This window comes from Pristis pectinata, chromosome 10 (assembly GCF_009764475.1).
Source record: "Pristis pectinata isolate sPriPec2 chromosome 10, sPriPec2.1.pri, whole genome shotgun sequence".
In the NCBI taxonomy this organism is placed as follows: Eukaryota; Metazoa; Chordata; class Chondrichthyes; order Rhinopristiformes; family Pristidae; genus Pristis; species Pristis pectinata.
Window position 1 is genome coordinate 32,445,135 of NC_067414.1, and position 12,227 is coordinate 32,457,361.

Below are 12,227 nucleotides of genomic sequence, written 5' to 3' on the forward strand. Positions count from 1 at the left end.
GGACATCTTGCTTCCCCTAGAGCTATCTTAGAGCTCCCCAGAGCTATCTTAGATCTGTTCTTTAGAAAATACATATTACGCTTCATTTATTACTTGCCCTCTTCTGATTAAACTACTCCTTGAATGTTACCCTTGTTTCAAATTTCAAGTACTATATTTTGTTTACATGCTACTGGTAGATTTAATGTAGTTGCTTTCTCTCAGGCTATCTGTCTGCTTCCAACACAACACCACATCCCCACAGACTAAATTAATGCTTTGGCTTTCACAAGTAAAAGGAGACAAAGTGTGGAGATCTTGGGCAGTGGTCAGGTGTTGTTCTGTAATGCTGGATAGCATTTTAAGGAGGGTGGCAAATAGGAGGTCAAATTATGATTAAATTGTCAAATCTGGTATTAATAACGACTTCAAGGATTTATCGAAAAGACATGGAGTCATTCTAATAAGTGAGTGGATCAGAGTAGATCAAAAGTTGAGTCAAAGCAGATAGCAACACATTCGCCATCCACCAACATGGGAGCAGTGTCTGAGCAAAGTGGGAACCAAGAGGTAACTGAACTATTGAAAAATCTCAGCTAAAGAGAAGGAACAGAGACCACAGTATAGGCAACAGAGTTATTTCAGTGGAAGGTCAGAGTGACCAAAATTCAACAATGAAAATGTAATTTTAATTAAGTTCTGTAAAAAAAAAGCCTAGAATATAAACTGACATTTCCAAATATTAGTACTCATGAGAGAAGGTTGTGGTTAGTGAAGGGCAGCATTCGTAGTAACACTTATGCCTAAATCTTTAACTATTGCTATGGTTATAGCTCTGCAGGCATTACTCATTTTAGTAATGTAACTTTAATGACTTAGGTTGCAAATAAAATGCACCATTAGAAGAGCTCAATTTTTTCATGCAGGGAGTAGTCTCAATTGAACTGTAACAAATTTCCTTGAAATTGCTGTTGGATGACCATAACATTGTTAACAATTAACTTCTTTAACAGTTGATTAAAAACACAATCTTTTTTGATTCTAGGCAAATAAGGAACTAATCTGAGTAAGATGGTGGCTAATTGAAGCTAGCCAGAATAGAACGAGTTAAACTGTGTATTCAGCTGTTACAAGACCTGGTTTACACAATTGAAACAAAAGGAAGTGGGTATATATGAAAGAATATGAACAGGATTAACCACAACAGCTTTGAATATTAATAGTACAGGCAAAAGCACTATACAGATATGATCTGGGTGGGGGTAATGCACTCCGTTTAGACAGGTCTAACTTGTATCTTGAACTAGTTTTATTTTGAACTCTCAGGAAGAGGATTCTGGCCAGGACTGTGAACTTGTTAGTGTAGAGTGCTGTTAGGGCAAGCTCACCAAAATGCTAAATCTATATTTTAATTTCAGTGAGGTGTTTAAAATCTTGAAGGGTCTAGACAGGGTGAGGAAATGGAATCAGTTGCATTGCTGGAAGGATCAAGAACATGAGGGCGCAGATTTGGTAAAAGAACCAGAGCAACATAAGGAAAAACTTGATCATGCAAAGGGTAGTCATAATCTGGAATTCACTCCCTGAAAGGTGATGGAAACAAATCCAATCATCATTTTCAAAATGCAAGCAGATAGCTAAGAGAAAAATAATTCTAGGGCTGGGGAATGGGATTGACCGGATTCTGCTTTCAGCTAGCTTCTGGAGAGCCAACAAGGGCTTAATGGGCCAAATAGCCTCCTTCCATGCTGGAACTGTTCTATGAAAGGAAGATATAACCATAGGGAGGTTTCTGGAGGGAGTTTGGTGGTGAAGGAGGCCTGATTTCAGCAAGTTTCAGGTAAGTGTATGGTGGAGGACAGGGCTATCTGTTTTGCAAGCACTGGTCAAAGGTAACACTGGTGAAAGGTAAATATACTGTACATTTGTGAATTAAAGCATAATAGGGATGTGATGAAAGTAACTGATAAAGGTTACATAAAATTACTGCAACAGTGAGAGAGCAGACATATGAAGACTGATTCCAATGAATGATTGCAATTCATAGAATGATACAGAATGGAAACAGGCCATTTGGCCCATCTCATCCATGCTGACCAGTGGACACTCTTCCATATTAATCTCATTGTCCAACACTTGGTCCATTGCCCTCTATGCCTAAGTAATTCATTTTAACCACTCCTGAAATATTGTCAGCGATCCAGCTTCAACCACTCTCAGACAGTGCATTCCAGGTACTTCCCATTCTCTGGGTGAAGCAGCTCCACCTCAGATCCCTTCTAAATCTCTTCCCCTTTACCTAAACCTATATTCTCTAGTTTTATTTACTTCTGATATGGAGAAGTGTTTCCTGCAGTCTATCTATGCCCCTCATAATTTTATTTATCTCAATCATGTCTCTTCTTAACCTTCTCTGCTCCAGGAAGAAGAGACTTAGCCTCTCCAGTCTCATCCCAGGCAACATCCTGGTGAATCCCCGTTGCGCCCTCTCCAGCACTATCACATCCCTCCTATATCTTGATGACCAGAACTGCATGCAGTACTCCAGCTGAGGTCTAACTAAGATTTTATAAAGTTGGAGCATAACCTCTGTACTTCTGTATTCAATGCCCCGGCTAATGAAGGCCAGTATTCCATATGCCGTCCTAATCATGTTATCAACATGTGTTGCCACCTTCAAGGACCTATGGACTCGTACTCCAAGGTCCCTTTATTCCATTCATGGTGTATGTCCTCGCTTCGGCAGCATGCATCACCTCACATCTGTCTGGATTAAATTCCATCTGATATTTTTCAGCCCATTTCACCATAACCAACACGTGGATATCTCTCTGCAGCCTAAGACTACCTTCCACACTATCAACGACTCTGCCGATCTTTGCGTCATCATCAAACTAACTGATCTTGCTTCCGACATCCACATCCAAGTCATTCACGTATACTGCAAACGGTAAGGGTCTCAGCACTGATGCTGTAGGCACCACTGGTCACAGGCATCCAATCACAAAAACAGCCTTTTACCATCATCCTCTGTCTCCGATTGATTAAAGATGACACTTAAAAATGTTACATTATAAAAATATTTGGTTTTTCATATTTTTAGCTTTCCATACATTGCATGTCAACATAACCTGAAGAGAATGCCTTGAAGTAAAACATGGGCTCAAGTGATATTAACATTTTTAGAAACTAGATTGTGAGCCAGCCAGCTAAAAAGACCACCAAGAGAAAATGCCGGAAATTCTCAGCAGGTCAGGCAGCAGCTGTGCAAAGGGATAGTTAGTGGTTCAGTTTAATGACTTTTCATCAGAAAGTTTCCAATGGAAGATCATTGACTTGAAACTAGTTCTGTTTCTTGAATGATGTGACTTAGTATTTCCAGCATTTCTATTTTTATTTCAGATTTCCAGAATCCACAGTATGTTTCTTTTGATTCAATATTCTAAAGAGCACACAAAAGCTTCAGGTGTGAAACACTTCACCAAAAGGCTGCCTCATTCCTGTTTGAGCTACCCAGGTAGAGTGTATAATCCAGCCTGTTATATTGTAGCCTTCACCTTGTCTTTGACAGTGTGCGACACGTGTCAAGAAATAAAAATCAATAGAAATGCTATGTTGGATTACTGCAAGATGGCACAGGCTCACAGTACATGCAGGCAGATTGCAAAAGTGAAACAATTTTGCAGAAAGAAAGAGAATATAGATAGCGGAGTTTTAAAGAACATGCAGGAACTATGCATCGCTGTGTGTATATACATATATGCTTGGAAGTGGCAGGTCATGTTGAAATAGCAACAAACAATGTGCTGGAGGAACTCAGTGGGTCGAGCAGCACCTGTGGGAGGAAGGAAATTGTCGATGTTTCAGGTGGAAACCCTGCATCAAGAGTGAGAGTGGAGAGGGGAGATGGCCAGTAAAAGAGGGGAAGGGGAGTGGTGAGAAAGGATTCCAAGGCGATTAGTGGACTGAAGAGGAGGTGTGAGATGACAGGCAGGTGGTGCCAAGTAGGGGAGGTGAGCGGGGGTGGAGTTGGAAGACTGTGGCAGGCGAATGATAGATGGAGGCAGACAGAGAAAGAGAGGAAAAGGGAAAAACAACAGATGGAGCAAAGTGGGGTGAGGGGAGCGTGAAGGTAGGAGACAGCTATGCCTCGTGTTCCTGCTTATCTCCCTCCATCGGCAGTCTCCTGCCTTCACACTCCCCTCACCTCACTTTGCTCCATCTGTTTTCTTTTTTCCTCTTCCTCTCTCTCTGTCTGCCTCCATCTAATATTCACCTCCCACTGTCTTCCAAGTTCCCAACCCCCCTCACCCCCCCCCCCCCGCCCTTGCCTTGCACCACCTGCCTGTCATCTCACACCTCCTCCTCAGTCCACCAATCACCTTGGAATCCTTTCTCGCCGCTCCCCTTCCCCTCTTTATACTGGCCTGATGCAGGGTTTCTACCCCCAAACGTCGACAGATGCTTCTTGACCCACTGAGTTCTTCCAGCAGATTTTTTTTTGTTGCACCAGGTTCCAGCATCTGCAGTCTCTTGTGTCTCCATATTGAGATAGTGGTTAGTAACGCATTGAGGATTTTGGATTTCAGAAATAGAGCCACAGCATACAAAAGAAAAGGTGTAATGAATCTGTATAAAAGACTGATTAAGTGACAATTGCAATTTTGCTTTCAGTTCTGGTTTCTGCTCTTCAGAAAGCACGTGAGGGTGCTAGAAAGATTTGCTAGAAGGGTTCCAAGGCTGAGAGATTTTCAGCTGCATGGGGAAGCTGGGATTGTCCGCGTTGGAGCAAAGAAGGTGAAGAAAAGGTTTGATAGAGATGAACAAGGTTAAGTTATGTTAAATACAAGAAAGCTGTTCCTATTAGCAAATGGTTGCAAGGTCTATGGGCATAGATTTAAATTTTCGAGCAAAAGAGGTAAAACTCAGTTATGATTTGGAACTCGTGCCTACAAGGGTGCTGGAAACAGAATCAGTCAGGGCTATAGAGAGAGAGAGAGAGAGAAAACAGTTTACATGACCATGGGGAAAGAGCTGGGCGATGGGAGTTTCGTGATCGCTCTCCTAGGAGCGAACAGGTACCGATGGGTTAAATGGTCTGCACTAGAACGATTCTGATTTCAGGGCTGCCTCAGATAAGTTTTATGTCTGCAACTGGACAGCCCACCAATGTAACAAAAGAAATATTAAGGTTAAGTCTGGAAATGTGCTTGATAACTGAAGCAGATTCAAAAGTATCTCAGAAGAAATGATAGTGGTTTGAAACGGCAACATACAGCCATGGAAAAAAAGGTGGGGAGTGCTAATAATTTGATGGCTCTCCAATAAGAATCAGCACAGGCTATACGAGCCAAATGGCCTTCGTGATGAATGATTCCAAGAAATAAAAGCTGGGCAGGGGCAGGAAACGGCGCAGCTCAACATTACCTCTAAAACGGCTGAAGTCCAATGTAATTATGCACACGCCAGAAAGCAATATAGAAATTTGAAGAGAGCAGATTATGAAGTGCAGATCTTCATTTTCATCTGTTGACCCAGAAGCTGCCACGACAGGTTAGCAAACGTGGCAAATAGTCTATCAATTAAAGGAACTGCGATAGTACCCGCTAGAAAAATATTTATATTGAGAAAAGGAACATTTGCTTCTAATAATGGAATTTCTGGATTCCAATCAAATGCAAAAACAAACCCTTAAATTCATAGTAGAGATATCATTCTCTTTTTCCGTCGTCTAGTGATCTGAAGTCAGATATCATATTGGGCATATTGACGGATACAAAATCCTTTAATAACTCTCTAAGTTAGTTATGCATAAAAGTACATCTTTGGGAGAAAGTAGCGTTGCGCTACCTCGATGTTTTGTAAAAATAACAGAAGTTGTTGGAAATAAGGGACACCACAGCCATGTGTCCAGTTCCCTATAGAATCAGCTCCTAGCGCGCCTCCAGTCGGTGCCTGTTATCAGCAATAGAAGACAGTGCGGCTCCCACCCCTGACTGATGCCCCCGCGGAGTGTTTTGCTCACGTAGAGAAAATGTACTCAGCTAGTGGGAGATAGTCGTTTTATCGTTCAGAGGGCAGATTCTGTTCTGCACCTGACACGGGGTGCACTTAGAGCCGTGTTTTATTTTCATCCAAACATCGAACACTTTTGCGTAAATTTGAAAGATCGGGATTTTAAGACTGGTGAATGAATTCTGCATTACTTGACTGACAACCCCTGAGCAGTGACTCACCACTCGCCGTATCATGCAGTGGAGAAAAGAAATGCAAAAAAAAAAGCTACTCACTTAATTAAGTAAATGGAATAGTGCATTTGCAACTGGTTTCCATGCGTCAGCAGCTCGGGATCATTCACATTTGACTTTGCAGCATTTTGAATGGGTGATCATGAACAAAGTGTTCAATTGATCAGTTTCAACCCCAGTCCGGCAAATCCTCCCGCCCCCACCTTTAGGTTAATGAATGGAGGCATAGAGTGGGCGGTGCTAGAGCGCAGAGTATCCGTGGCAGTCGGTACCCAAAGCCTAACTGCTGCTGAGACCATTTCCAAATTAGTTTCACATCCCAGGCACCATGCAGCTGTGTAAAGGCAGGACGCTGGGAATCTCGGTGGCTGTTGCCCACGGAGTGTTTTCCGGATCCTTGAACATTTTGCTGAAGATTCTCATTTCTCGGTACAATTTCATCTTTTTGACGCTGGTCCAGTGCCTGACCAGCAGCACCGCCGCTCTGACCCTCGAGATCCTCAGAAGACTGGGTAAAATAGACGTGCCGCCTTTCAGCCTTAGCCTGGCCAAAGTCTTCGCTAGCGTTACCCTGCTCTCGACTCTGCAGTCCTGCTTGACTCTGTGGTCGCTCCGAGGTCTCAGTCTTCCCATGTACGTTGTTTTCAAGCGCTGTCTACCTCTCGTTACTTTGATAATAGGAGTTTTCCTTCTCAAGAATGGCATCCCCTCGATCGGCGTCAGTGTAGCAGTGCTCCTCACCACCTGCGGAGCCGCGCTGGCAGGTCAGTATCACGGGGGATCTGTCCCTCAGGCCAGAGTCTCTCCTCTCTCGCCGATGTTTAATTCTCCATGCAACCGCAGAAGACACTAGTTGCCGTTAGTTCGTTCGTGGGCGTTGAGCAAAACATGTTGCGAAGGTTAATTAACAAAGGCGAGCTGCGCTAGAACTTTGTTCTTGTATTGCACCAACATAACGGAAGGGATCGAATAATTAGCAGAAATCAATCTGGTTGAATAAATCAAATAATTTTAGTCTGAGCATTGACATCCAATCTACAATGTACATAAATATAGATATATCTATAAATCTTTTATGTTTTATACATCTTTTATATCTATCCATATAGCCATCATTGTCAAATATTTGTTTAACGGCGTCAGTTAGTATTTTAATTGTTGAATAGTTTCTTCGGTTCTTTTTTTATTACTAAATCCCTTCTCGCTCTGTTTGTTTCGTCGTAAGGTACCAGTGCACGAAAGTGTGGCCGGTAAAAGTTATTCGGCATTTTTCTCACCGCCCTGTCTTTCCCCCCAGGAGCTGGTGATCTTTCCGGGGAGCCAATCGGCTACGTGACCGGGGTATTCGCAGTGCTGGTGCACGCCGCTTATCTGGTGGTGATCCAGAAGAAGGGCAGCGAGCACTCCTACGGCCCCCTGACTGCCCAGTACACCATCGCCGTCACCGCCTCGCCGATCCTGCTGCTCTGCAGTTTCGCCAGCCTGGATGTCATCAATATCTGGTCGTACCCGGGCTGGCGGGATCCTGTCGTCTGCTGCACCTTCGTCTCCTGCATCCTGATCGGCTGCCTCATGAACTTCACCACCCTGCACTGCACCTACATCAACTCGGCGGTCACCACCAGCTTTGTGGGAGTGGTGAAGAGTGTGGCCACCATCACAGTGGGCATGCTGGCTTTCAAGGACGTGGAGCCGACCTCCCTCTTCATCGCCGGCGTGGTGGTGAACACGGTGGGCTCGGTCACCTACTGCGTAGCCAAATACTTCGACACGAGGCAGCAGGCCAAGTACGATGACCTGGAAGAACTGACCAAAGGGGACGAGGAGGAACAGACTGAATCTCCCACCGTAGCTCCCCAAGTATTTGAACTCCAGGAAGACCCCAGCACAACGACAGGGGAGAATGGAAGCGTGCCCATAGAATCGCGAGCGCCCCAGAACAACATACTGACTGAAAATTACGTCGGTGTCTGGAGGTTATTAAGACATTTGCGGGTTTTCAGGAAAGATCTTACAGCTCAGGATTCCCAGTAAATCATTGGAACCTCACTTCTCGTTGCTTTGTGAAGAGCCAAATACAGACCATTGGTATCTTTTACTTCGGGGTAAAAGAGTTACTTTTGTCTCACCACCTGACAGAGCAGCGTAGTACTAGTGCCAAGAAACACATTGCCAGGATTCTGCACTATTATTTCTCAGAGGTGGGAACCCAACATAAATATAAATTATACTCGGAAGAAATATACATGTAACACATCTTTATGATTATGCGGATTCATACACGCCTGTGATGAGCTCCGTCCGGGCAGGATGCTAGCCCAACCACGGGGAGATTCGCCATTCCCCTCTCTCAGCACTTGCCCAAGCAAGTGAGATGAAACAAAATAATTCCCTCCCCTTTGCCCTGGCGTTTAGTGAGAGTACGGCCATCGTCTGCACGGCAGTGGTTCAAGAAGGCAGCTCGCCGCCACCTTCTGAAGAGCACCTTGGGATGGGCAACAAATACTGGTGAGACCCGTACCCGAGGAAGTGAATGTAAAACAAAAGTGAATAATGCACGTGAATGTTTGCAATCCAGCTATCGAATTTTGAGATTCAAATAGTGGCTATACAATGACATCTGAACTCCCTAATGAAATTTCTATCTCACCATCCTCTCCCAATCTCATCAAATGATTCAACGCCCAATTGAAGATTTATGCGGCGAAGGAGACAAATATTCATCTTTACTTACTATTTCTAATTTTAATTGTTTAATGCAATCCCTTCCTTTAGCTTGTTTTCCGATTGTTAAGCGACAAAGTTTAAGATATGCCATCACTGTCTGAAAGAAAACAGCTTTTACTTTTGAAATTCTAGTCTCCGGTGTGCTTTTGCCCTTTGGGAGCTCCGATCTCTCCTGTAGGTAATCATCAGGTTGTTATCCCTGTGTCAAACCACAAGGGGCGAGATAGCGGACGCCGTTCACGTCGCGCTATATCTCGCTAATAAACGGGCAGCTGCAGTGCCAAGCCACCAACTAAATGAACAAATGTATAGTTTCGTGTGAATCTACGGAAATGATACCGAAGGGTGCGATCTAGTAATTATATAAAACAAAGAGAATATTGAAGACATTTTATAATTTTCTGTCTGCACTGTATGTTTGCATGTACGTGAATTAAAGAGAGCCTTTTATGTTCATGTGGAGAGAAAACAAAATGAGTGAGTGAAAGTGTGTGTGTGCATGATTAAACATGAGGAGATGGGGATATGCGTGTGCACCCGTGGGTTCGATTGAGTTGAATCCGTAAACGATATTACGCGTGAAATAGTTCTAAATACAAAGTATATTTTGATTGGCAAATACACTGGCCCTCACGAAATTATTAATTTGAATGTGGTTCCCAATTTTAATCTTTTAAAATATTTTACATTCTTTCTGATAGTTTGACATTTGGTTTCGAAATAAAGTCTTTGGAATTAGGCAGCTTGCAATCATGGTGTTTGTAAAACAAACTGCCTCCGGTGTTTTATTATTGAATACAAACTGTACACAGGTCAGATAGTCCTGTTAAACTTTGTCGTTAAGTTGCTTTAGATGTTTTGATTTCCTTTTATATTTATTTGCATTTATAACAGTTGTATTCTTTACATCTGCTATGGAAAATGTTGTTCCACGTCCACAATCACATTTTCATGCATTAACGGCAGCAAATCTTTTGGTCTTCACTGCTCAATAGTGAAAGAAATAAAAAAAAATACTTTTGTTTTGCTTGTTGGTTTCTCTTGAATCATACTTTGCACGTGAAATATTTTGAGCACAGATTGCATCCAGCGACCACACCATTCCAAGAGTGGGGTCAATTGGATAATTTCACAGTCGATCAAGCCGGTTAAGTACATTGCCGATGCACATAATTTGTACACAACTATTGTTCATTTCTGGTGAACGTACTCTCTATTTCTGCGGAAAAGATTGCGTAATTCCTGTCAAATGTTCCGCTACCTCCTGTTTTAAATAATCCTTTGGAGGCCAATTGATGTGTACGATGCTTCGAACCTAGCCATACACCCTCACGCCTCCGACTCAGTGTCCAGCACAAAATTGTCAACAGATACTCCTTGCAAAGATTCCAGCTTTTTTAAAATCATGGGCCCCTGTCCTCGGTACAACTAAGACCACATCCCTCCCTCACCTTCTCTTCAACGTATAATGAATTTTAGGACCTGAGGGGTCCTAAATTTAGTCAGGAATGAAAAGGAAGCAGACATAAGGTTTAGGAAACTAAAATCAGACTGGGCCCTTGCGGAATATAAAGATAGCAGGAAAGTGTTCAAACAGGTGATTAGGAAGGTCAAAAGGGGCCATGAAATGTTCTTGGAGAGCAGGATCAAGAAGAATCCCAAGGCATTTTATAATTTAGGTTAAAAAAAAGAGGATAACTAAGGAAACAATAGGTCCACCCAAGGATAAAGGAGGGAATTTGTGCTTGGAGTAAGAGCACGTGGCTGAGGTGCTAAATGAGTACTTTGCATCATATTTACCAAGGAGAAGGATTTGGAGGATAGTGAAGGCAGAGTGGGGCATGCTAATGTGCTGGGACATTTTGAGATTAAGGAGGAGGTAGTGCTGCATCTTCTGAAAATGATTAAGGTGGATAAGTCCCCAGGGCCTGATGACATATATCCCAGAATACTGAAAGAAGCAAGTGAGGAGATTGCCGGGGCTTTGACAAGGATCTTTGTGTCCTCACTAGCAACAAGTGAGGTTCCAGATGACTGGAAAGCAGCAAATGTAGTGCCTTTGCTCAAGAAGGGAAATAGGGATGATCCAGGTAATTATAGGCCAGTGAGCCTCGCGTCAGTGGTTGGGAAGCTATTGAAGAGGATACTGAGGGATAGAATTTATGTGCATTTGGAAAGGCGTGGCCTGCTTAGGGATGGTCAGCATGGCTTTGTGCAGGGCAGGTCATGCCTTACAAACTTGATTGAGTTTTTTGAGGAAGTGACAAAGGTGCTTGATGCGGGTAAGGAAGTGGACATTGTCTACATGGACTTTAGTAAGGCATTTGATAAGGTCCCTCATGGTAGGTTGATTCAGAAGATAAAGATGCATGGGATCCAGGGTGCATTGCAAATTTGTATTCAGAACTGGCTTGCCCATAGAAGATAGAGAGTAGGGGTGGAAGGCTGTTATTCTGGCTGGAGGTCCTTGACCAGTGGTGTTCCGCAAGGTTTGGTGCTAGGACCTCTTTAGTTTGTGATATTTATCAGTGACTTGGATGAAAATGTAGCTGGGTGGATCAGCAAGTTTGTAGATGACACCAAGATTGGTGGAGTTGTGGACAGTGTAAAGGACTATCAATGAACACAGCGGGACATAGATCAGTTACAGATAGGGGCAGAGAAGTGGCAGATGGAGTTTAATCCAGGCAAGTGTAAGGTGTTGCACTTTGGGAGGTGAAATGATAGGAGTAAGTTTACATTTAATGGTGGACCCCTTAATAGCGTTGAGGCACAGAGGAATTTTGGGATCCAAGTCCATAGTTCACTGAAAGTGGCTACACAAGTGGATAAAGTGGTAAAGAAGGCATATGGCTTGCTTGCCTTTGTTGGTAGGGGTGTTGAGTATAAAAGTAAGGAAATCATGCTGCAGCTATATAAAACTTTAGTCAGATTGCACTTGGAGTATTGTGTGTGGCTGTGGTCACCCCATTATAGGAAGGATGTGGAGACTGTAGAGAGGGTGCAGAAGTGGTTGACCAGGATGCTGCCCAAATTAGAGGGTATGAACCATAAGGAAAGGTTGGACAAACTTGGGGTGTTCTCCCTAGAGCATCAGAGGCTGAGGGGAGACCTGACAGAGATTTTTAAAGTGATGAGAAGCATAGATAAGGTAGACAGTCAGAATCTTTTCCTCAGGGTCGAAATGTCGAACACCAGAGGACATGCTTTTAAGGTTAGAGGGGGGAAGCTTAAAGGTGATGTGAGGGGCAAATTTCTTACGCAGAGAGTGAT

The 12,227-nt window shown here is 43.3% G+C and overlaps 1 protein-coding gene across 1 annotated transcript; it reads left to right on the forward strand.

The window, feature by feature from the left end:
• The first annotated feature begins 6,531 nt into the window (after positions 1 to 6,531).
• Positions 6,532 to 8,261, forward strand: LOC127575184 (solute carrier family 35 member D3). The gene is made up of 2 exons (XM_052024884.1): positions 6,532 to 6,991; positions 7,525 to 8,261. The coding sequence occupies exons 1-2, from the start codon at positions 6,556 to 6,558 to the stop codon at positions 8,259 to 8,261; spliced, it is 1,173 nt and encodes a 390-aa protein (XP_051880844.1). The 5' UTR covers positions 6,532 to 6,555.
• The last annotated feature ends 3,966 nt before the right edge of the window (positions 8,262 to 12,227 follow it).